The 23,009-nt window shown below is 40.2% G+C and overlaps 1 protein-coding gene across 6 annotated transcripts in view; it reads right to left on the bottom strand.

Moving 5' to 3' along the window:
- Homer1 (homer scaffold protein 1) overlaps positions 1–11,714 on the bottom strand; it is a 105,776-nt gene extending 94,062 nt beyond the window's left edge. For all 6 annotated transcript variants that reach the window (XR_003844809.1, XR_003844810.1, XM_021208237.2 and 3 more), the window contains exon 1: positions 10,169–11,714. Coding sequence is in view for 4 of the 6 variants with exons in the window: in XM_021208237.2 (XP_021063896.1) it covers positions 10,169–10,173 (5 nt within the window). In the remaining 2 variants the exon portion in view is untranslated. The remainder of the gene's footprint in view (positions 1–10,168) is intronic.
- Positions 11,715–23,009: the final 11,295 nt, after the last annotated feature.

The raw sequence follows: 23,009 nt of genomic DNA, 5'->3' as shown, positions 1-23,009 counted from the left end.
TCCACACTGTAACTCAGAACAGTCTCTAACTCCAGTTACAAGAGACCTCTCTTCTGGCCTCCACGGGCACCAGATAAGCGTGTGGTATCCATGTATACATGTAGCCAAACAATCATGCACATAAAATAAAATAACTTTTTAAACAATGATGACAAATTAGAACCTGGTACAGTATGGTCCAGCTTTTGCTTATAGATTAGAAAAACAAGTGACACAGAAACCATATGATTCAGAAACGGCAATGTTATATCCTGGCCTTCCACTTGTAAGTCTGTGCTCTTTAGCATAGGAAAAAATGTTCCAAAATGACATCTTAAGTGTCCCTCCTCCACCCACCAGCCTAAGATCTTCAGTGAAAAAGATTCTATCTGCATAAGTAGTCCAGAGGATGAAGTGCCCAGTACTACAAGGAAGGTTAGCTTATAAAAATTTCAATTTAAAATCACTGGTGGAAACACTATATGCTAAACATGTGCAATAATGTCAAATCACTTAAAGTACTTCAATATATTCCAAATCTAATGCATTAAGCAGATTTAAATACGTTAAAGTAAAATGCAGGGTTTTATCATCTTAAAGACAAGAGACATGCATTTAAGGAACTCACCAAGATACCAAGTTTGCACTAAAATTGAATGTTTTAGAAGAACTACGGGGGATTAAACACAGCTTTCCGAAGCAATCACTGAGTATCCACTTAGGTTCCCCGAACTGACAAGAGCTCCCAGCAGCTGCAAGATTCAACACATGCGCTATCATTTCATAGCTGTGCAATGTTCCTTCCACTAGTAACATGTTCCTTTGGAGCCCTTTCTCCATAAAGATGCAGATAGCATTAATATTCCGGTAACTGTCAACAGAATAATCCTTACATTTAAACAGTTTTTAATGGAACAGTAGAATAACTACTTCTTTAGTCAATCTTGAAAATAATGAACTAAAATGTTAGATGTAGAAGCTAAAACTGAATTTTAAAAAATGCATAGATAACTATATGTATGAGCAGTTGCTGACTTAAATGTATTCATTTTAGAGAAAGTACACACTTCAGAAAGACTCAAAAAACCTCACAAGTAGTCTTCCTAGAAACATGGCAGCACTTTACAGCCCTCCTTTTCCATATTTGTTGTATATACAAACATACTTTATGTATACAGTCCTGAAAAATACACACTCTTGTACATTTTGTGTTTACTACTTTATGTGTTTGCCTACATTCATCTTTGTGCACTGTATGCCCGTCTGATGCCCAGAGGCCAGAAGAAAACATCAGATCCCCTGGACTGGAGTTACAGTGAGCTGCCATGTAAGTTTGTTTAATAGAACCCAGGCCCTCTTGGGAGAGCAGTCAGTGCTCTTAACCACTGAGCCATTTCTCCAACCTCATTATACACTTTAGCATCATGGCAAATACTACCATTTTTGAAAATAGTATATAGACTAGCTTCCTGCCACATTAAAAAAAACCCTGCAAATTTACCTATGGATCAAATACTGATACTGTGAATACACTAATTTGTCACAAAATAAATGTAAATAGTAACACTGTCGTTACTGTCTTATACTTCATCCCATATTAACATTGAAATAGGAGCACAAACATATTTAACACTAATAAAATATCAAATAAATGCAATAATGAAAAAACACAATTAAAATTCTGTACATTACTTAAGAGAAATAGATGTGTAATCAAACCGCTTTCTAAATATTTATAGCTATATCCTTAGATTAACACTGTTATCTACCTTGGCCAGAGAAACTTCCTATTCCAATGGCTGACATTCAACACAGAGGCTCTTAAGTAGTAAAATGCTGAAAATAAGAATGTTCATCCCTCAACTGCACATCTGTACCATCCCCTCCAAGACCCAGGGGACATCAAGGAAGAGGAAGCAGAAACACTGTTAATTACTAGAAAGGTGGTTTTCAACCTGTGGGTCAGGACCCCTCTGGTGAATCTCTTATCTCTAAAAATGTTTACAATATGATTCATAACAGTAGCAAAATCACAGTTATGAAGTAGCAACAAAAATAATTTTATGGTGGGGTGGGGGTGGGGAGTCACCACAGTATGAGGGGTATTAAAGCATGAACTGTATTAAAGGGTTGCAGTATTAGGAAGGTTGGTAACCACTGTAGAGGAGTCCTATAAAATGCTGGTTTCTAGATATGACATAGGCAATCTCATCAAGAACAAAAACACAGCAGCTATGACTACAGGCACAGACCCACAGACCCACACTCATGCAAAAGTGGGAAGGGGCTAGCTGGGAAGGAGGTGGGTATCTATAAGGAAGCATAGGAGAGGACAATGGGGTGACTGTTCACAACACATTGCATACATGCATGAACTTATCAAAAACTTTACAAAATAACAAAATTCTTGACTATTAGCAGAAAAAGTAAAAGAACATCCTGCCAGATCTAGAACTACTTGTGCTTTTTTAATCAACAAAGAACCTTTGAAAAGTTGGGTTTAAGGATGGCTTGAAAGTCTTCTTACTCTGTTTTTTTTGTTTGTTTGTTTGTTTGTTTTGAGTCAAGGTTTCTCTATGTAGCCCTGGAACTTACACTACAGATCAAGCTGACCTTGAACTCAGAGACCTGCCTACTTCTGCCTCCTGAATGCTGAGACTTAAGGCATGTGCCACCACTCCTAGCTCTTCTCACTCAGTTGAACCCTAGTAATACTCAGTGATCTCTAGTAATATTAAAAGAGTAGATGGAGTCCTTACTAAGTAAAATGATGGAAGCTGGCAGGGCAAGTAAGCAAGCCATACACATTTTAATGATTTTAATGTTAGAAGCCAAAAGACAGACATTCGAAACAACAGAGTAAGATAGAAAAGAGCACCGCTTTACAAAAGAGCATGCCAAAAGGCAGTTCACCAAAAGCTAAAGGGATAGATAGCAGGCTTCAAGTAACTAACTATCCAATCTAAGTGTGGGAATAGGAGGATATAGGGATAACATTTTTCTAAGTTGAGATGCTGAGATCTTTGATTGTTTATTCCATTCAAGATAATTTACTAGGGATCATTATGAGCCAGGAGAAACTGAAAGTAACTAGGGATGAAAATTCCAAATCACAAAAATACTTTACAGAATAACTCTGAGACATCTCACAAATATCTAAGAAAAACAAAAAAGCTATAATAAGCTCTCAAGTGATCCTGAGGCATACATAAGTACAACAAATAATCTCTAAAAGTCTACCTATAAAAAAATAAAACAAAAAATAAATGACATCCAAATTACTAGAAATAAGGATTTTTTTTTTTTTTTTTTTTTTTTTTTTTTTGTATACTAAGAATGGAACCTAATTCACTCAATCCTTTCAGCTAATTTTGGAAGTGTGGCTGTATTGCAAACTCAATCTGTTGGGAAACACAATGTGATTTTTATCCATGAAAACACATTAGAGGTAAGGCTCCCACTGCCTGTCTCCTTGAGGCAGTAGTGCAAGCATTGCATCCACAGAACCTCAGCCTGCTGGGCAACTTGCTCCATCACTGAGCTGTACACCCAGGACCTTTGGCATATTTTATTAAGACTCAACAACTAAAAACAGTGTGGCACTAGAAACAAGTCCTTCTTTGATATTTACGAAGTCAAGGACATCCTCTTTTATAGTCTTTTGGACACTGCAGCACAGAAACACATGGATCCAGATATGACATTAGATATAAAACATGGTGACAATGACTTTTAAACAACCATATACAATAATGAAAATGCATGCTAGCCATGATGGAATATAGTTCTTGTTTCACTTCCATTCTAATTCTTATTTGGTAGTTTTACAAAAAGCTGTCAATTATTACAACCCTTAGAACTTGTTAGCAACCGTTTCATTTCAAAGATAATAAGGAAGAGCTCTTCGGGTTTTATAGAACACTGAAAGAAAACATCCAGAGCTAGAAAGATGGTTCCACGGGTTAAAGGTTTACCCAGCAAATGTGAAGCCGGGTATGATGTCTGGATCCCCAGAACCCATGTAAAAGCCAGGTGGGTGGGGTAATTCCAGAACATGGGAAGGGACATGGAGACAGGGCCTCCCTAAAGCATGCTGACTAGACTAGCCAAAAACAGTGAGCCCCAGGTTCAGCAAGAGACCCTGCTGCAATCTAAGATGGAGAGTAGTGAGGAAGATGCTGATGTCAATCTCAGGCCTCCATAAGCATGCCTGCACATGACATAACCCCTTCCTACACACATGCCAACACACCCCTCTCTAAAGACACATGCACATTCACTTAGAAAAAAAAGCAAGATACCCCTAGGGTAGAGTTAACGTTTTGATAATATTAGGTTTTAAAGAGATTAAGATGATTTTTCAAAAGCTGGAAAAACTGCACGAGTAAACCATTATTATAAAACTTTGATTAGATTTTTTTTTTTTATTTTCATGAACAATTTTATTTTCTAATTTAAAAATGAGAAAAATATTTGGTCAGCCTACCTTAAAAGTAGAAAAGATAATTAAGTATAAATGAAATTCAGTTAAAAAGTACTTTAGCTTTACAAAAGCCATAATGGATTTAACATCCATTATAGCGTTTTTGAAACTATAAAGGCAAGACAAAAAATAAAAGTAGAGGAAAAAAGTCAAAATAGTAAAAAGATATGCCTGTCAATTACTCATAAATGTCTTTTAAAAAAAAACAAAGAGCAAGAATTAATTTAGTTTTGGATTTTTTTTTCCCCTTCTTTACTTAGGAACACAAAACAACCAACATGTTAGATTTACAATTGTAAGGGAAGACTATCAATATGTATGATGTGCTAACAATTAAGAACAGAAATTGAAGCTGAGTGAGGTAGCTCACCTCTAACACTCAAGGACTGAGGAAGCTATGGATCACAAGTTCTAGACCACTTGGGTACAAGATAAACCTTTCAAAAGTAGGGCAGGTTGGATGTGGAGAAGGGGAAGAGAGTGGGAAAGAGGAAGGAAAGAAGAAAGGTGTCCAGATGAACAAAGAATGTGTTGTTATTTTTAAGATTTTGGGGGGGGACCTAAAAGAAAGAGTCTGGCTACACAATTTTATTTATACACTGCGACTGAGGTTTTGCTGCTGAAATTTTAACTATACTCCTATTCAGAAAGGGTTAAAAGTTTTATGGAGTGTGGTGGTACACACCTGTAATGCCACTATTCTGGGAGCTGAAGCAGTAAGATCAAAGCTGGAGGCCAATCTGAGTTACTTAGCAAGACCCTGTGTCTCAAGTTTAAAAAAAAAAAAAAAAAAGCCGGGTGTGGTGGCGCACAACTTTAATCCCAGCACTTGGGAGGCAGAGGCAGGCGGATTTCTGAGTTCGAGGCCAGCCTGGTCTACAGAGTGAGTTCTAGGACAGCCAGGGCTACACAGAGAAACCCTGTCTCGAAAAAAAAAAAAAATCTGAAATTTTTTTCCAGTTCTCATACATGGACTTAAAGCTACCTAAAAATTCCTTGTTAATTACAAATTTTTCTGTAATTAACTTGAATTCTTATAATACTTCAAAATTAATCAGTTAAAAAAAAAAAGTTTCTGATCTCCAGGAAAATCTTACTTCTTTTACAAACGTAATGCATCTTGCAAACTGCATTGTCTCCACTGAGTGTATTAAACACAAGAAACACAGACAAAAGCCTGCACATTACATTTAACTAGACAGGTCCTAACTAAATGTACTAGAGCTACTTAAAACCATTATTTAAGCCTTAAAATAGGAATGGAGGATACCAGATAATGTTAAGTATTTGGGATTCATTTTCCTGGTCTTCTACTCAGTTAGCAATATCTAAGACAGAAGGAAGCTCAACGCAGAACAGAGATTTGATCTTCTGAAATGTGAATGCCCTTTATCCTGATTGTCAGCAGCTAAGTGTAAGGACAGTTTCTCTGCCACTCTCCACCTCAGTGTTTCAGAGCTCTCCTAAGTGATGAGGCCTCTTATCTGAGCACACCATGCAGTTCCCAACATTTCTAACTCTGCACTTGGAAACTCCTAGTTCTAAAGTCCAGCTACACATTTCTCTGTACACTGGGATGTCCCAGGGCCTGTCACTTCCATTTCCATTGCCCAGCCAGAGTCACTGTTTTAGCTTGTTGTTGCTACAGGACACAGCATACATATCTGAATTAGCTTAGCCTTTTCTCACCACTTTCTGATCCTTCTTGTTAGTGCTTTGCTTGCCCATATTGATTCCTCCCATACCTCCAAGAACAATGTTTTTCTAAATTGCCAGTTGGAACCACAGGTTTGTTAAATCCAATTAGTGGGTCTTCACTACCATTTCTTCTTAAAAATGAAATGGAATATAATTAAGTAAAAACTATCAGACTGCATCACATAAAGTAAGAATATTATTTTATGTCATTTTATAGTTCAATATGAATACTAGGTCACAGCATAAAAATGTATGCTGCCAATGGATCATATTTTTATTATCTGGCTTTAAAAACAAACAAACAAAACAAAACAAAACAAAACCAAAAAAACAGGCTCTTTCTATACCTAGGCCGGTCTCCTCCTGCCTCACTTTTCCAAGGACTAGGTGTATAGAGCATGCCATATAAGGCTAGGTCATGTCTCTTTAAGTTTAAACACCAGTCTATAGTATAACCTAGTCTTTTACTGGCCTACAAAGCTCTAGCCTGGCCCTGGACAAAGTTCTGGGAACTTACTCCTCTATATAAAGTGAGTCCACACAAGCAAAGCTTTTATGTAGTGGTGCTGTCAATCACTGTTCTACCTAAATGCCCTCCAATATGTCCACAAGGTCTACTTGTACTCGCCTTTTAGTATTTAATATCACCTATTCCAAAGTCTTTTTATCCTTCAAATAGCAGCAAATATCCCCTCATACAAATATACTGTGGGCCTCACAAATGCCCACTTCTACTACTTCCAACATTTCACACCTTACTTTGACCAGGATCCCCAGTTCTAAACGATAAACTCCTTTAGGGAAGACGCACATTTTACTGTTCAATAACACTCAGCTGAGTCTATGACACATAACTGGTGCTGAAAGTTTGGTAAAATTAAGAAAGAACTAAGGACTTGTACTTAAATTGTTAGGCTGCCTTTATAAAGTGCATGCCTATTGTGGTGGAGGATCGACATTTCCACATTGTTGCTACCACCTCTGCCTTAAGCAAAATGAGACTCCAGGTAATAATGTAGCAGCACCCACTTCTATGCTTTAAGGCAAGAGGAAGGTCTCAAAGTTTGCAAAGACAGGTAGATAGCAGGAAAACAAACAAAAATCCCAACATCCTTTTGTAGGGAGAACTTCCATTTTATATATAACTATGTCTTAATAGAAACAGGCATTATTAAGCTAAGGAAAAACAAAAAAGTAGCACAAAAGAACTGGCTGACGTGACAAGTGTTCTGACAGCTCCAGACTCACTGCCACATTAGGATATATTACCTAACAGGCTTCTGGAGGGTTTTATCTTACATATCCAATTATCTCTATTTGTAAGGTGCCTGGTACACTTTTTACACGCCATACTTCAGTTGACCTCACTCCAGTTAAAACTGGTGGTGCAACTTTGACAGACTCTGCCAACTGTTGGTTTCAGCTGTTCTTTTCCTTTTCCAGAGAGTTTATAAACTAGTATTATAGGAGTCATTTTTTTCTATCTAATCATTTATTTTGGTTTTAAAAATAATTTCTTTACTCCCTAATTATAACTATAATTAAGGTAAATGTAAATTCTATTATAGCCCATCTGTAATATATAAACTTCCTTTTCCACATGAAATTTTGGATATTTAGCCAAGTAAGGTAATTTAAGGACTGCCTGGGAAAACTTTAAAGGTCACATAATATTAACTTATGTTTCAAAGAGGCCCAGCTGGCTCTGCTTATTCACTTACAAAGGGTGGAGATGTCTGTAAATGCCTTTGCTGTATGATATTTTCTTCTTTCTCCACCTACCCTTCCTCTTTCAACAATGCAGATAAACCAAGTCACCCTCAATAAGAAAGTGTCACATTTCCAAGTATAGACCTGAGAAAAATAAGAGCAAGTGCCCTTAACTGCTGAGCTGTCTCTTCAGCCCTTCTTTCTAGATCTCTTAATACTCAGCTATTGGCCATGAAGTTTTAGCACTGAGTTTTAGAGGGGCAAATTCAAATTATATCACTCATCAGGCAGAATTCTATCATAGCCTTATTTTACATGTCATTTTTAATTTTTATTTTATTCATTCTTTAAATTTTAATCTATGTGTATTGGTGTTTTGCCTTCATGTATGTATGTGCACCTCTTGCAAGCTTGGTGTCAGCAGCAGTCAGAAGAGGGTATCGATCCCTGGGAATTGGAATTACAGAGAGTGGTGACCCACCATGTGGGTGCTGGGAATCAACCCTAAATCCTCTTGAAGAATAAGTTCTCTTTACCCCTGAGCCTTAAAAATATAATTTTAACAGAAAGGCAACTGACTCATTTAAAAACACATGCTGAATATCTAAATGTATTTCATGTAGGTAGCTTAATTTCATATTTTGAATAGTAGTCTTCTTTAGTATTAATCTCACTCTTCACTTGGTAAAACAATGAGTATTCATGTAATGTAAGAGATGCAGAAAACTGATTCTCTTCTCTGATGATGCTACTCCAGTCTGAAGAATGCAGCATTCTTGGTGAAAAACTGCCACTTGATTTTGTGTGTAGGTGAGAGTGCATGTGACACTCCAACGTGGCTTTAAAAAAAAAAAAAAAAAAAAAACATTTTAAACTGTGAAGCTGCATATAACCAGGGGAAGGCATACTTCAAGTGTTTCCAATATTAATTTTTTTTAGTATTTTCTTATTTAAAAATTGGTGCAACTGAACAGAACATTTTCTTACACCTTCATTTCCTAGCTTAAGTACTTAAATAGATTAGAAGAAAAAAATCAACTGCTGACCATTAAATGAGGGAAGAAAGAAAAAAAAATCATTTTTACAGGTTGGAAAACTCTTATGCTCCTTATTTTACCGATGAGGACACTGCCCATAAAGGTTAAGTAATTTGCTGAAGGTCACTATGCTACTAATAGCAGAACCAGAAATAGGATAAGGTATTTTAATTACATTCTTAGCACTTGTTATTTAAGTATTAAAATAATTATCTACTCATAATTAATTCCTGAGGAAGAACTACTATGGCACGTGTCTACATTTTCAAAGTTGTATAAGCTAATAAACTTCAAATTTTAATTGCCAGGACAAAAAGCAACTATTCAAGAACTTTATAAAGTGTGGGTTCCTAAGCTATCACAATGAATTTCAAAATCCATCATTGCCAACCTTGTTCCTCAACTACTTATTTATCAGCGTTAGTTGGACCACAGAAGGAATGCAGAGACAGCACTGACAATCCACTAAAGAAATGAATAGATCACCACTCCATAACACAGGTTTCCAGTTTCCCTAAAGAAGAACTCCTAGCATTGTATTTATTAAGCTGCAGCGTTTAGAATGAAAAGTTTGGGAAATGCACTCTAGGCCCGCTTTGGCTAAGCTGAAGATGTAAACCTGACACCGCTGACACCAGCTAAATGTGGGAGGCAAACAGAAAAGTGAACAAGCCTCTTCAACCGACAGCTCTTTCTCTCCAGCACCCACACCGTGGACACCGAAACACTGCGATTTTCGGTTAATGCCCAATAAACCAAGCTGTACATTTGGTTTCGGATGTTCAAGGATAAAACAGAGGGCACGGTCAGGGCACCAACTTACAAAGGATCAGTTTCAAGGCCTGGAGTCTAACTTCTCATTACAATTCTCCCTTTGTACAGCTGATTATTTCTACAAAGTACTGGAAGAATGCAGCTCTTCTCTTTGAACACCATCAACCAAATCAGAGATGACAAAATTTAGTAACCTATACAGCAGTTTGATCAATTAAGAGGTACAGGGTAGACTAGTGCACTATCTTTAGATAGATAAATAGATAGATAGAGATGTATATAATTAATAAAACTATAACTGAGTTACAAACATTACACATTCTAATTAGGACCTCTGGTGTCGCTCTACAATAATGCAAATAAAATCTCTAATTTAAGGTAGTACCCGTTTTGCAAGGGATCGGATTTAAAAATATGGTCACCACCACCGCTCAACTCCACACAAGCATAAGCAGATTTAAAGCTGTGATAAGCACAAAATCCTTACCCCATTTTGCCCAATGAAAACTTGCTCTGAAGTTTCTGTTCTTATGCTACAGAAATAACTTCCAAGGAATTTTCTCCGTCTGTTATTTTGCAGTTGCTTTTCCACCCCCGAGATCTTTTCCGGAGGCAACTCAACGAGGCAGACAATTCAGTTAGTTCTTGTCGGTAAAATGATTTCACTCGCGCTGACACCAAAACGTTCAAACATTTGGAATTTGAAAAGGTTGCGCGGAGAATATAGCACTTAACTATTCCACAAAATTAAGCGTACGTGTAGAAAACCGCAAAAGCCAGCTTCAGCGAGTCTGATAAAAAAATGAGTTCGCTGGTCATTTCGCTCACGTCTTCCACGACACTGAGGCAGCCAGGTTACTCGGCCTTTTAGGCTAAGGCGGTGGGTTCAAATTTCACCACACCAGGTCCCTGGGGGGTGGAGCGTGCAACCCAACGCGACGTGCACTTGAATAAAAATCCTACAGGCAGCAATGCTACTGCCTCCCTTACGTTAAAAAAAAAAAAAATTATATAGAAGAAATCTCGAAGTGCAAACCCCAGCCGCTCCCGATGTGCACGGCACACCACATTGGAATCTGTCCTTTCAATGTTCGTCCTCCTAAGACTCGGAGCAGAGAGGAGGTGGAGAGCAGGCAGAGAAGGCTGGGAAGGATCGATTCGTTCGCCCAAGGAGCAGCAGCGGAGCCATTTCCAGGCTGGCGGCTAGCTGGGGGCGCAGCCGCCGGGGAGCAGCGCAGGGCGCCCGTGCCCACCTCCCTCGGCTTCCCGGCCCCCGCCGAGCACAATGGAGCCCCGCTCGCGGCCGCCCCCTCTTCCCGCCTCTCCTCGCAGCACCCGCGGCCTCGGGCTCCCGACGGCGGAGAATGAATGAATCAGAGAAGCCAGCCCCGCGCGGTCCCCTGCACCCAGCCCCCAAGCTCCCGGCGGCCGCGCGCTGAGGCGAGAGGCTGGCGGCTCGTCCGAGGCACGGCAGCCGCGGCTCGTGCCCCCACCCCGGCTCGTCTCTCCCGCTCCGCGCCGCCTCACATTCCCGGGGCTGCCGCTGCCTCCTTACACTCCCCTCGGCGGCTGCCTCCGTCGGCCCGGGCGGCCTGGCGCCCGTCGCTGCCTCTCGACTCCACGGAGCGGGCTCCGAACCGAGCGCAGGCGAGGGCGCCGCTTCCCGGTCCGCGCCGCCGGCGTGAGGCGAGCACGGCAGCCGAGCAGGAGAGGGGGCGGGGCGGGGCGGGGCGGGGCGGAGAGCGCGGCCCTCTCGGCTCGAGGGGCGGAGCGCCGCCGCCGCCGCAGGCCCGCGGAGGAGGTGGGGCGCGGCGGAGGCGGGGCCCGGGCTCGGACCCGGGCGCTGAGGAACCACCCCGGAGGGGGACGAGCCGACCGGTCCGTCGGTCCGTCCCTTTTTCCTTCCCCTCCCCTAGCGGCCGGCGGCGGACGGGCAGTGCGCTCGGCTCCTGTGCTGGCTCTGGGCCGCCACGGCCTCGTCCGCTCCGCACGCCGGGTGCTCGCGCTGTGTCTCCATCCTCCCCGCAGGAGGACCTTTAAATAGCAACGTCAGCGCGCTCCTCTCCGCACATACGTCACCCTCCGCTCACGTCACCTTGTGCGGGGGATGATGTCACGCGGCCGGAAGTACTGCTAAATTAGGGAAAGAGCTGGGGGAGGCGGGCTGGGCGAGCTGCTCCGGGCCCACCTGCTCCCGGTTCTCTCGCTTCTCCTTAAAGGCCAAGGCGCCGGAGACAGTCGGAGGAGAGCTCGGAGGAGAAGAAAGCGGCGGGAGGAGGTTTCCTTGGCACAAATGTGCCAAATGCGAATGAATCACTCATAGCAACAGTGCCGAAGTGTCGCCGGTAAAGTCCTGTCTCCCTCTCCCACTGGGTTTGCAGCAGCATCCCCGGGCTGTTCACATCCCAACCTGCAGAGAATCGTAGGAGGGACAGTGATCACTACTGGTAGACTTGGGGAAAACCACCGTTAATTTTAGGAATCCTAAATACCATTGTGAACATAGTCAACTTTTAAGCTTTCTCCCCCTCCTAAAGGCATGCATTTTAACTTAAAAAGAGAGAGACAGAGAGAGAGAGAGAGTTAGGAACAAACCTCTTGTTACAAAGGATAGTAATTAAAGCAGAAGGAGATTTCCAAATGTTCTAAATGTTGCAGTTCGCTACATAGCCATGGTTCTGCAAGGCATAATGAGTCAAATTCATTAAAGTAAACTTAGTTCCCTCAGATAATTATCCTTCTACAGCATCGCAAATGCCAACGAATCACCTCAGGTCTGACTTACCAAGGATATGAATGACAGTCTGGAAACAAAGTCCTACTTTATTAACACAAGCATACATTTAGGTTCCTTTTTATTTTGAATCTTGTAAGCACAAGAGCTCTCGAGTATATTTTCATTTTTTATGTGACAAGGATGACTACACCCGTTTATAAATTTATAGCTGCATATGTGAAATTGTGTTTTTAAAATCATGAAGTTTTAAAATGGCCCTATGTTGTTGCTAAGGGCCTTTGATTGGTTAGACTCACAGAATGAGTTTTGCTTTTATTTCATTTAACTTGACAGCTGTGGTTCAGAAATGGATGTGCTTCACACTGCTAACGGCCATTAGTACTTCAGTTACTCTATAGATACAGTGACCACATTTTACAAACTAAACTCATTTGACATGAAACAGGACATTCAAACCCTGAAGTGACCGGTAAAATCCAGGATACATGATACTATTACGAAATCGTGAAGTTGTCCTTAGAAGAATAGTACATCAATGCCAATGCAGTTCAAAATAAAGTCAGCTAAAATTCTATAGATCATGCCAGGAGTGGTGGGTTTTGTTTTGCCTTGTTTGATTAAGATCTTGAACTCCTGGGTTTTCTTCTCTAATCTCTCTTAAGCAATGCAATTACAAGAATGTCCCTTGCTTGCCTGCTATATGTGGTTTTTAATACATGTTTTTAATGATAACACATGATTTTTATTAAGGAACAACAATTTTGTTTTTTTTTTTTGCATTGACATTTTCTTACTTGAGTTTGGGCAGAGTGTTAGGACCAATTTGTAACTAATCAGACTGCCTGATCATTTATCTGAACATTATAAAGTTATGATCTTGCTTTAAACTTGAAATATTAAAATACTGAGAGGAGTTTTTTTTCCTTTTTTCTCACATGTGTGTATGCATATGTGTGCGCATGTGTGCATGTGTTGGCACATGTGTACACGACAGAATGGAAATCAGGTTTAATGTGAGGAGTCTTCCTTGATTGCTGTCCGCCTTATTGATGGATCAAAGGAGGGTCTCTCTCAACCAAACTCAGCTTATCAGGAGGGTTAATGCAACTAGCCAGCTTATTCTAAGCATCCAGTCTCCGCCTTCCCAGTGCAGGAGCTACAGGTGGACGGCCACCCAACGGCCACCCCACTCAGAGCTTATGTGGATGCTGGGGCTCTCAACCTTGATCTTCATACCTGACTGGTAACTCAGGGTTTTGTTTTGTTTTAGTGTTGTAATGAAAGATTAATGAAAAGCAAATATCTGCTTTCCAAATTGGCTAATATACCATTCTATTGATAGATACTAAGTTATATTTCAGACAAATTTTTACTTAAATATAAAATACAAAAACAATGACACTGTTATTTTTCAAAAAAGGTCATCTTATGATCCTTGCAAAGTACAATACAATGTGTTATTATTTTCTAAAATGAAAAAAAAAAGAACTTTAAAAAACTACTTCCCATCTATCCTTATTCTCTATTTCTGGGTCTTTCTTACCGTGTTAACTAACGCTTATGTTACCATTTTCAAACATTTCATTCAAGCCTATGATTGTAGCCTCCTCCCATTTGTGCTTTTTATCAAACTGATTTTTACCCAACTGCCAAGACAGTCTGTGAGCTGCTTCGGTGCCTTTAGAGTTTCTTTAGAGTCCTTTGCTCAGTTTCTGTTTGTCACAGGGTGTGGTTTCTTCTTAGCTGCCTCTTGCCAGCTGAAAGAGAGCAACTTTTTGTACATAAATCTGACTGCTCACTGTGATGTAATTACTCAAAACCTAAGTGATCATTTCAGCATCTTATTCTAGCAACAATCGGCCAAGTTTTGTTCTTTCCCCGTTTGTGTGGGATTCACATATCTGGAAGTAGCTATATTGCCAAAGGTTTAAGTAAAACCTAGAAACATGATATGAGAGAAGTCCTAGGGAAAATAAATGCCCTTCCTCCCCTACTTTGAAACAATTCTAGTACACTTCCTGCAGGAGCCAGAGAACCGTTATATGGTTTTTATCCATCCATAGATATCTTTTCTGCTAAAATGAGCTGCCATACCATAAATTCCAACTCTGATTTCCTTCTGTTGTTTTAAAGAACTGAACTTCCTAGAAAGGAATGGATTTCTCTCACCGGAAGAGGAAGAAAGTACTTCAGTAGCATTTCAGTTTTTTTAACAGTTCCTCTTTCCCAGTATGCTCTCAAATTTGTGGGGCGGTTTATGAATACCCTCTGATTTTAGAATCTGTGGGCGAAGACATCTGTTTCAGTTTTGAGTTTATTTCCATGCCCTTAGCAGGAGATGGTAGTCTCCAATGGATGTTCATAGATGTGTCATGGAATGGGTCGTTTTCAATGAAAAGTCATTCATGAGCTAGAAAAAAAAAATGCAGAAAAGAGAGTTAAAGCCAGGTTTTATTTTTAATTGACTTACATTAGATAATGCCACTGTCACTTCAAATAAAGTCATAAGCAGAAATGCTAGATAGATAGCTCCTCAGCAATAGAAATCCCACTAGCTTATGACGAAACTGTATAAGGAACTAACCAGCGAAGACTAAAAGTAATAAGAAAAGAATGAAACAGTAGAAAACAGTTTCTAGTGGGTGCTAAAAATCTCATTTCACATGCTCTAAGGTTTAGCACATATAGGCCATCATTTACTTGAGTTGGCTTGAATAAAGGCATCTTTCTTTTTTTTTTTTTTTAGATTTATTTATTTATTATATGTAAGTACACTGTAGCTGTCTTCAGACACTCCAGAAGAGGGCATCAGATCTTGTTACAGATGGTTGTGAGCCATCATGTGGTTGCTGGGATTTGAACTCCGGACCTTCGGAAGAGCAGTCGGGTGCTCTTACCCGCTGAGCCATCTCACCAGCCCAAAGGCATCTTTCATTATTATTACAGTCTTCATCTCAACAGAAATGAGGTGGCTGAAAGGTCTTTTCAAATGAATTTTAATTAAAAAGGAAAAACACAACCTCAAGAGTGGGAATATAGGTGTTTAGCTTCTCAAGTCTAAGTCTTACAGACAGATTTCCTCATCTGAGACCATCCATACATGATACTTTTTTTCCTCTTAAACAGAATAGTTTGTGAGTTGTAGAGGAAGAGATATTGAAGAGTTATCCACAGGAAAACAGCTATAGAACATGGGAAATGACCTCATGGCACTCTCCTGCTTTGGTTTTTATTGTAATCTCATTGCTGATGTTCCAAGTATTGTTAGAAAAGTAAAATACAGTCCTAGGCTTGTAAAAGAAAGCTCCGGAAGGTTTCCAGTCAGGCCCTGTCGGGGGCCTGAATAGAATAGAGGAATTGATAATAATAATCCCCCAATCAGGAAATCGATGTGCAGTCTATTTGTATTTTTTAACGTTCGGGGGATATGGTACCTTTCAAAAATTATCTGGCCTAACTTTGTTTTGTTGGACATTTGAAGCAGCAGTCACAGAGAACAGGCTGGGAAAGCGCGCAGTCTTCAGGGAACTACAGGAAAGAATGGGGGTAAGCTGCACCTGTGTGGTTCCTTAGAATGGAATGCTGCGGAAGCTGATTGCCATGGTAACCAATAATCTTTTTCCTGAATGGGGAGGCAGAACAACCACGAGGAAAATATTTTAAACGAGCTACCTCATTTTGTGACTCTTGGTGCCAGCAAGTATAAAAACAGCGCCCGAGGCATTCAGGACCGGCAAGCTTGTAAACGGAAATTGCCTTCTTTCCAGAGAAATGAGGCTGAAGCTGCATGTACTTGGTAAAGTCTCGGACGTGCCTGGAGCTGACAGAAACATACCTAAAACCTCTGTTGAATTTCTCTCTAGTGTAAGCGGTCAAAAAAATTCCTCAGCATTTGAAGGTTTTAGCTGTAATATTTCACGAGTTATTTATGAGGCTCTTATGTATTTTAATCTGGTTTAGATCATAATTGCTCTAAAGGTTACATTAGAATTAGTGTTCTACAGAAGCAGACCAGTCTGATATATACAGACAGACAGACAGATGAGAGACAGATGACACATTTATTGTAAGATTTGGTGCTCACAGTTTATGGAAACCAAAAAGTCCCAATCTGCACATCGGAGAGCGAAGGAGCTGGCATAATGATTCATCTTTAGCCTAAAAGACCCAAGAACCAGAAAAGTCAATAGTGTTGTTCTTAGGCTAGATTTAGAACCCTGAAAACCTGTGATTCTGATGTCTCAGTGCAGGGGATGATTGTCCAGACTCCAGTGAAGAAAAACATTGTCTATTGTCTTTTCGTTCTACTCAAGACTATCCACAGATTAGATGGTGCCTGGTGGGGGTAGATATATTATTATTAGACTACTGGCTTAAATGTGAGTCTCTTTATATATGCATTAGACATTCCTACCAATAAAGATTTACTAATTATCTGTGTGTCCTTTAACCCCATCAAGTTTACACCTAACTTGACCCTCACAACATCTATTATTTTAATAATGAATTATATTTTTATCATACTTTACATTTGATAAAAATGTATTTTCCTATATTGATCAAGTACCTGTTGACCTCACTTTGAAGGAAACGCAGATTTCATGTCTTACTCTAAGAGAAACCGCATGATTATGGCCCCTCTTTTCCTCTGTTAACTTAAATACCATTTCCCAGTGTGTGGGTTAGTTTGTTTTCAATGTCAAGAAACAGAAAGTCCAAATAATGGTGAAAGCTAGATGCATACCGTGTTTGTTTTTACTTGTTTGCGTAGCAGGAGGTTTAGGGGTGGGTCATCCTGCAGTTGATTCTAAAGGTCCAAGGTGTCATCAGCGTATTTTCTATCCCTTCACCTTGCTATCTTCTAAATCTGATTTACAATCTCATATTTGTCAGATCATTATATTTCTGGGCTTCCTATTCAGACAAAGAGCATCTAAAGAAAGAAAAAGAGGATGAGGTGGCACACATTTCCTCCTTTTCCCCTACTCATCAGGGAAAACAGTCTTCGGTGCCGTCTCCCCCACCCCAGTTCTCTTTCGTGTCTTCATAGTCCAGACTAGATTGCATTGCCATCCCTGTACACTGGTGGCTAGCTTAGATGAGCAGTACTCTATCCCTGTATCAGTGTGTTGGAGCTAAACAAACAAGTAGCTTGCAGCACAGCAGAGGGGTCAGTGCCTTTTGAACAAGCAAACCACATGTTTATAAAAATACCTAGGACTAAACCAAACTAATGATACCAAAGTCCTGTCATCATTTTTATTTTTATGTGTTTGTGTGTTAGATGTGTGGCATATGCACACAAGTGTATGTTGGGAGTGTGCATTTGTGTGTGTGAGCAGGAAGGCTGTCTCATTGAACCTGAGTGTACATGTGTGTTTGTGTGGATGGGGAGGAAAGCGATCTCACAGAACCTCAGTGAGTGTTTGGGAAGGACGGTCTATCTCACTGAACCTGAAGCTCATCATTTTGGCTCATCATCTGACCATCTCTGCCTCCCAGCACTGGGCATACAGGCATGACTAGCATCCCGGCTTTTACATGGATCCTGGAAATCTGTCCTGGACTCCGTGCGAACAGCCAGCACTCTTACCCACAGAGTCATCTCTCCAGTCTCACAGTGAAACCTTTAAAATATTGAAGATAAAAAGGGGTAAATGACACTGGAAAGGCCCCTTTCGCTTGCAGAGTTGCAGAATTAGAGTTGCAGAATTAACATTGTGAAAGTAGCTGTTCTGCACATCTAATGCAACCCCTCACCAAAAATATCCAATACATTCTTCATGGAACTAAAAGGCAATCCCACATCTCATAAGCTCAAAAGACACCAAATAAACAAAGCAATTCTGGGAAAAAATATCAACATTGGAAGTATCAAAATACTCAATTTTATGTTATACTACAGAGCCATACTCATAAAAGAAACACAGTATTGGATCAAAAATAACGCATAGACCAATGGAATAAAATAGGGGGCCCCAGAGTAAATCTACACAGTTACAGCCAACTCATTTTAGAGTTGCCAAAAACACACATTGATTGGAGAAAAGACAGCCTCCTTAGCAAATGGTTCTGAGAAGACTGGATATCCACCTGTAGAACAATGAAGCTATATTCCTTGTATAAAAATAAATTCAAAAAGTGTTAAAAGGACATAATGTAAGGCCCGAAGCTGCAGCCGCCAGAGAAGGCACTTCAGGATACAGGCACAGCCAGGGGCTTGCCAAAGAGCTTTAACAGCTCAGGAAATAATAGCAATAATTGATAAATGGAATTGCATGAGCTTAAAAGCCTGCACAGCGGGGAAACAGGGTGAAGAGGCAGCCTAGGAGAAGATCTTTACCCACTGTCTTGTCTGTCTCATAGGAACTTAATAACTGGAATGTGTAAAGACTTATTGAAAAATAGACAAACAAGTGGTCCAGTCAATACATGGGCAAATGAAATGAAGAGACACTCACTCCTCAGAAGATGAGAGACAGGCCTGGGAGATGTCTCAGCAGTAAAGAGCTTACAGCAAAGCATGAGGACCTGAGTGTGGATACCCAACATGCATGTTAAAGTCAGGCTTGGCAGTGTGCCCCAATAATCCTAGCACTGGGAAGTGGAGATGAGGGGGTCAGAGACTCGCTGGCCAGCTACTCTATCCAACAGGTTAAGTGATTGGCCCCGCCTCAAACAAATAAGGTTGGTGCTAGAGTGTCAGTAGTTAAGAGCACTAACTGCTCTTCCAGAGGACTCGGGTTGAATTTCCAGGGCCCACATGGCAGCGTTCAGCCATTTATAACTAGTTCCAGGGCATCCAACCCTCTTCTGACCTCTGCAAGCACTGGGTACACATATGTACATGAATATATATCCAGAAAGAATACCCATATGCATAAATTTAATATTTTTTTAAACATGGGAGTGATAATTCTCTTAAGGTATTTCATATCAGTCTCTGTCCTCCATGTTCACATATATGGGCATGGACATCCAGAAACACGCAACACGTATAGCACACACAACACACACACCTACCTCTCAGGAACCTTTTCAGAGCCCACTGCAAAGCATATAGTAAGTCTAGCGTATAGTGAGTGCTCAGCAAGTTGTTACATGTTGAATGAACTATCATTTTCTGCTGTCCTTAAGCAGAAATTAATTGTATCAGGTTCCTTGTTCATTTAGAGAAACAACATAATCTGGAGTAATTAGACCACGGATTTAGAAGAGTGGTCATACATAGCTCAGAAAAATTAGGGAGGCTGAGGTCTCAGGAACAAGAAAATTTAAATTGGGTACTTTGAGGGGCATTTAATAAGGATATTATCCTTTACAAAGGTGGGATAGATGGGAAAAAGGAGAGAAGGCAGGGCCTGGCCCAGCAAGATAGACCACCCTTTCTATGCTGAAAGGTCAGGAAAAGAGCAATGGCTGGAACCTAGACCCAGAGAAGGCTGCCTGGGCAGCCGTGTCCTTTGCTAAAGGGACACAGCCATCATACAGAGATCCAATATGTGGTCTGTCCTTATCCAATCCTCCCTCTGCTAGTGTTCTCTCTTAAAGCTGGCAGACAGGAAGCTACAGGGAGAGCCTGTAGTTGTCATCTTAGGGTACAGAGTACAGAGTGAACCTGGAGGAATAGATAGAAGACAGTCCAAGTTACATTCCATTTGCCAATCCTAAGAAATCAGTTATTTCCTAATTCAGCACCTGGGAAGACAAGCTTATCCAACCAGTAGGAAGAATATAAGTTGATACACCTTTAAAGATAGGTAAAGTTTGACACAACTGGTCTACTACAAGAAATTTATTTTACAAACATATTTTCTTCAGTGTTCAAAACAACATGTGCAAAGATTTTTTTGTATTGTTTTAAATTGAAAAAGGAGTCAACTGTTTATCCATCTATATAGAACTGGCTAAATGATGCCATAATCATTGCAATAAAATACAGTGTAGCTGTCTAAAAATGTTAGGGGGGGGGGTCCTACGTGCTGACATAGACAGATGCCTAATACAGAAAGGAATTCTGGATAGTAAATTGAGGTTACCTTTAGGACGTGTGAATGTATATCTGGGAGTTAGAAATGAAGGCTTTGTTTTGTTTTTCTGTTTTTCCCTTAACAGACTTTAGTTATTTGAATTCTTTTTACAGTGATCATGTATTATTTTAATAATATAAAACCAAACCAATTTGTTTTAAATGTTTTAAAGATACCTATGATATGGGCCATAAAAGATAGCCCAGAGGGTAAAGTCCTTAGTCTAGAACCCACATTTAATCCCTAGCATACATGTCAAACACTGGGTGAGTCAGTACGTGCTGTGATCCCAGTGCTGGAGGATCAAAGGCAAAGGGATCTTTTGGATTCCTTTGGCCAGCCTGTCTACCTGCATCTCCAGTCTCCAGGAACAGAAGAAGACCCTGTCTTAAAAAATAAGATGGAGGGGCTGGAGCGGTTAAGAGCACCGACTGCTCTTCCCAAGGTCCTGAGTTCAAATCCCAGCAACCACATGGTAGTTCACAACCATCCATAATGAGATCTGATGCCCTCTTCTGGTGTGTCTGAAGACAGTTACAATGTACTTCATATAAGTAAATAGATCTTAAAAAAAAAAATAAGGTGGAAAGCTGGGCGTGGTTTTGCATGCCTTTAATACCAGCACTTACAAAGTAGAGGCAGGTGGATTTCTGTTATCGCAAGGCCAACGTGGTCTACATAGAGAAATCCAGGCTGGCCAGGGCTACATAGTGATGCCCTGTCTAAAGAAACAAGAGACAAACAAAATAATTAGGTGAAAAATTGGTGGAAGAAAAATTCAGCTTCTGGCTTGCACATCCACTTATATACACACATACACACACACACACACACACACACACACACACAGGAAAAAGGAAAAGAATGCATATAGTGATGCCTAACTTGGGAGGGAGAAAGATGACAAGTTTGAAGGCATACTGAATACTGGGAATGTTCAAAATTCAATTATAGTACAATAGAATGAGATATTAGTATGCATTTCAATTTCCTTTCTCATCATTTTTGGAAGAAAACATTGGAAGTTTACAAAATAAAAGGAGGAAAATGATATAACCAGTTTTATAAGAAACACCAATTCCATTGTAGTCTTCACTTATGAAATTAGAGCTTTATATTCTGTTTTTGTGAAAGATGCTGATGTCACAGAGGGTCTGTCACAATGCACAGCTAGGTGCCATGTGAGCATGTGCTCCATGGAATGGTGATGGCAATGGCAAAGGTGGTTAGAAGGTGTGTTTTAGCTCAGGGTAAGAAAGGATGCAAACATGATGGCATCTCCATCAGTAGGGTCAGTCGCCCTCAGAATAACTAGCTGTCTCCTCCTTTCTAGAGTTAATGAAGCAACAACTAACTGTGGGACTAATTGGTGGGATGATGTGGGAAAGATACTTTAATCAGAGAAGAATATAACACCCTAAAATCTTTTGTTGTTTTGTTTTGTTTCAAGACAGTGTTTCTCTGTGTAACAAAGCCCTGGCTGTCCTGGACTCAACTTTGTAGATCAGGGTGGCTTGAAACTCACAGAGATCCACCTGCCTCTGCCTCTGAGTGCAGGGATTAAAGGCATGTGCCACAATGCCTGCTCCCTTCCGATATTAATTTTTATTAGGAGATTTTATGACAAGTTGAGCAAACACCACAACATCCCTTCACCATAGCTTCTTTGTATTTTATCCTTTCAAGAAATCATCCTATGGGTCATTGCCATAGCCAAATATACAGCTTGCCTCTGCCTCTTCCAGGTTTATGTTCCATATATAGCCTGCTAAAGAGCTACATTTGTATGCTTTTTGTTATCTCCTGTGAATGATTGATTGATTGACTTTTATTGAGACAGAATAACTTAGGTTAGCCTAGAACTTACTATAGAGCCCAAGCTGACCTCAAACTTGTGATCCTTCTGTTTCATCCTCCTAAGAGCTGGAATTATAAGCATGTGCCACCAGGCCAGCTTCCATCTCCATGCCCCTAAAAGTCAAATTTCTAACACAAATTGAATAATTTAATTTCCCTAACTTGTCCCTTTGAAATCTTTCTTATTTCTAAACATGACAAGCCAAGAAAGGCTAATGCATTTGTCTGATTGAGAAACAATAAGCTTTTCTAAAACTTAAGTCAATTTATTATTTATAGAGTTAACAAAAGAAAGCACAGCAAAGGTGCCATGTCCCTTGTCCTATTGGACCATACAGAACAAAAGGAAATCCATGGCAGTGTAATGTGAGTGGTATGATGGCCCTGTTGCTAAGGAGCCAATTCCATGCTGCAATTGAGAGGCTTAATAGACTGCAGTTGTAGCTAACGGTGGGAGAAAATATCACTGAATAAAGAACTTGACTGGCCTTGGTTCCTGGCTCCTGGAAGGGAAACAGAATCTCTAGAATTCCCGTGCCTTTATTATTTTTGATGATCATTATGATTCGAGTGTGAATTGTCCCCCATAGGCTCATGTATTTGAACATGTCTTTTCTTTTCTTTTCTTTTCTTTTCTTTTCTTTTCTTTTCTTTTCTTTTCTTTTCTTTTCTTTTCTTTCTTTCTTTCTTTCTTTCTTTTTTTT

This window comes from Mus pahari, chromosome 11 (genome assembly GCF_900095145.1).
Source record: "Mus pahari chromosome 11, PAHARI_EIJ_v1.1, whole genome shotgun sequence".
NCBI lineage: Eukaryota > Metazoa > Chordata > Mammalia > Rodentia > Muridae > Mus > Mus pahari.
Note: the sequence above shows the minus strand (reverse complement) of the source record. Positions and strands in the feature narration are given on the sequence as shown.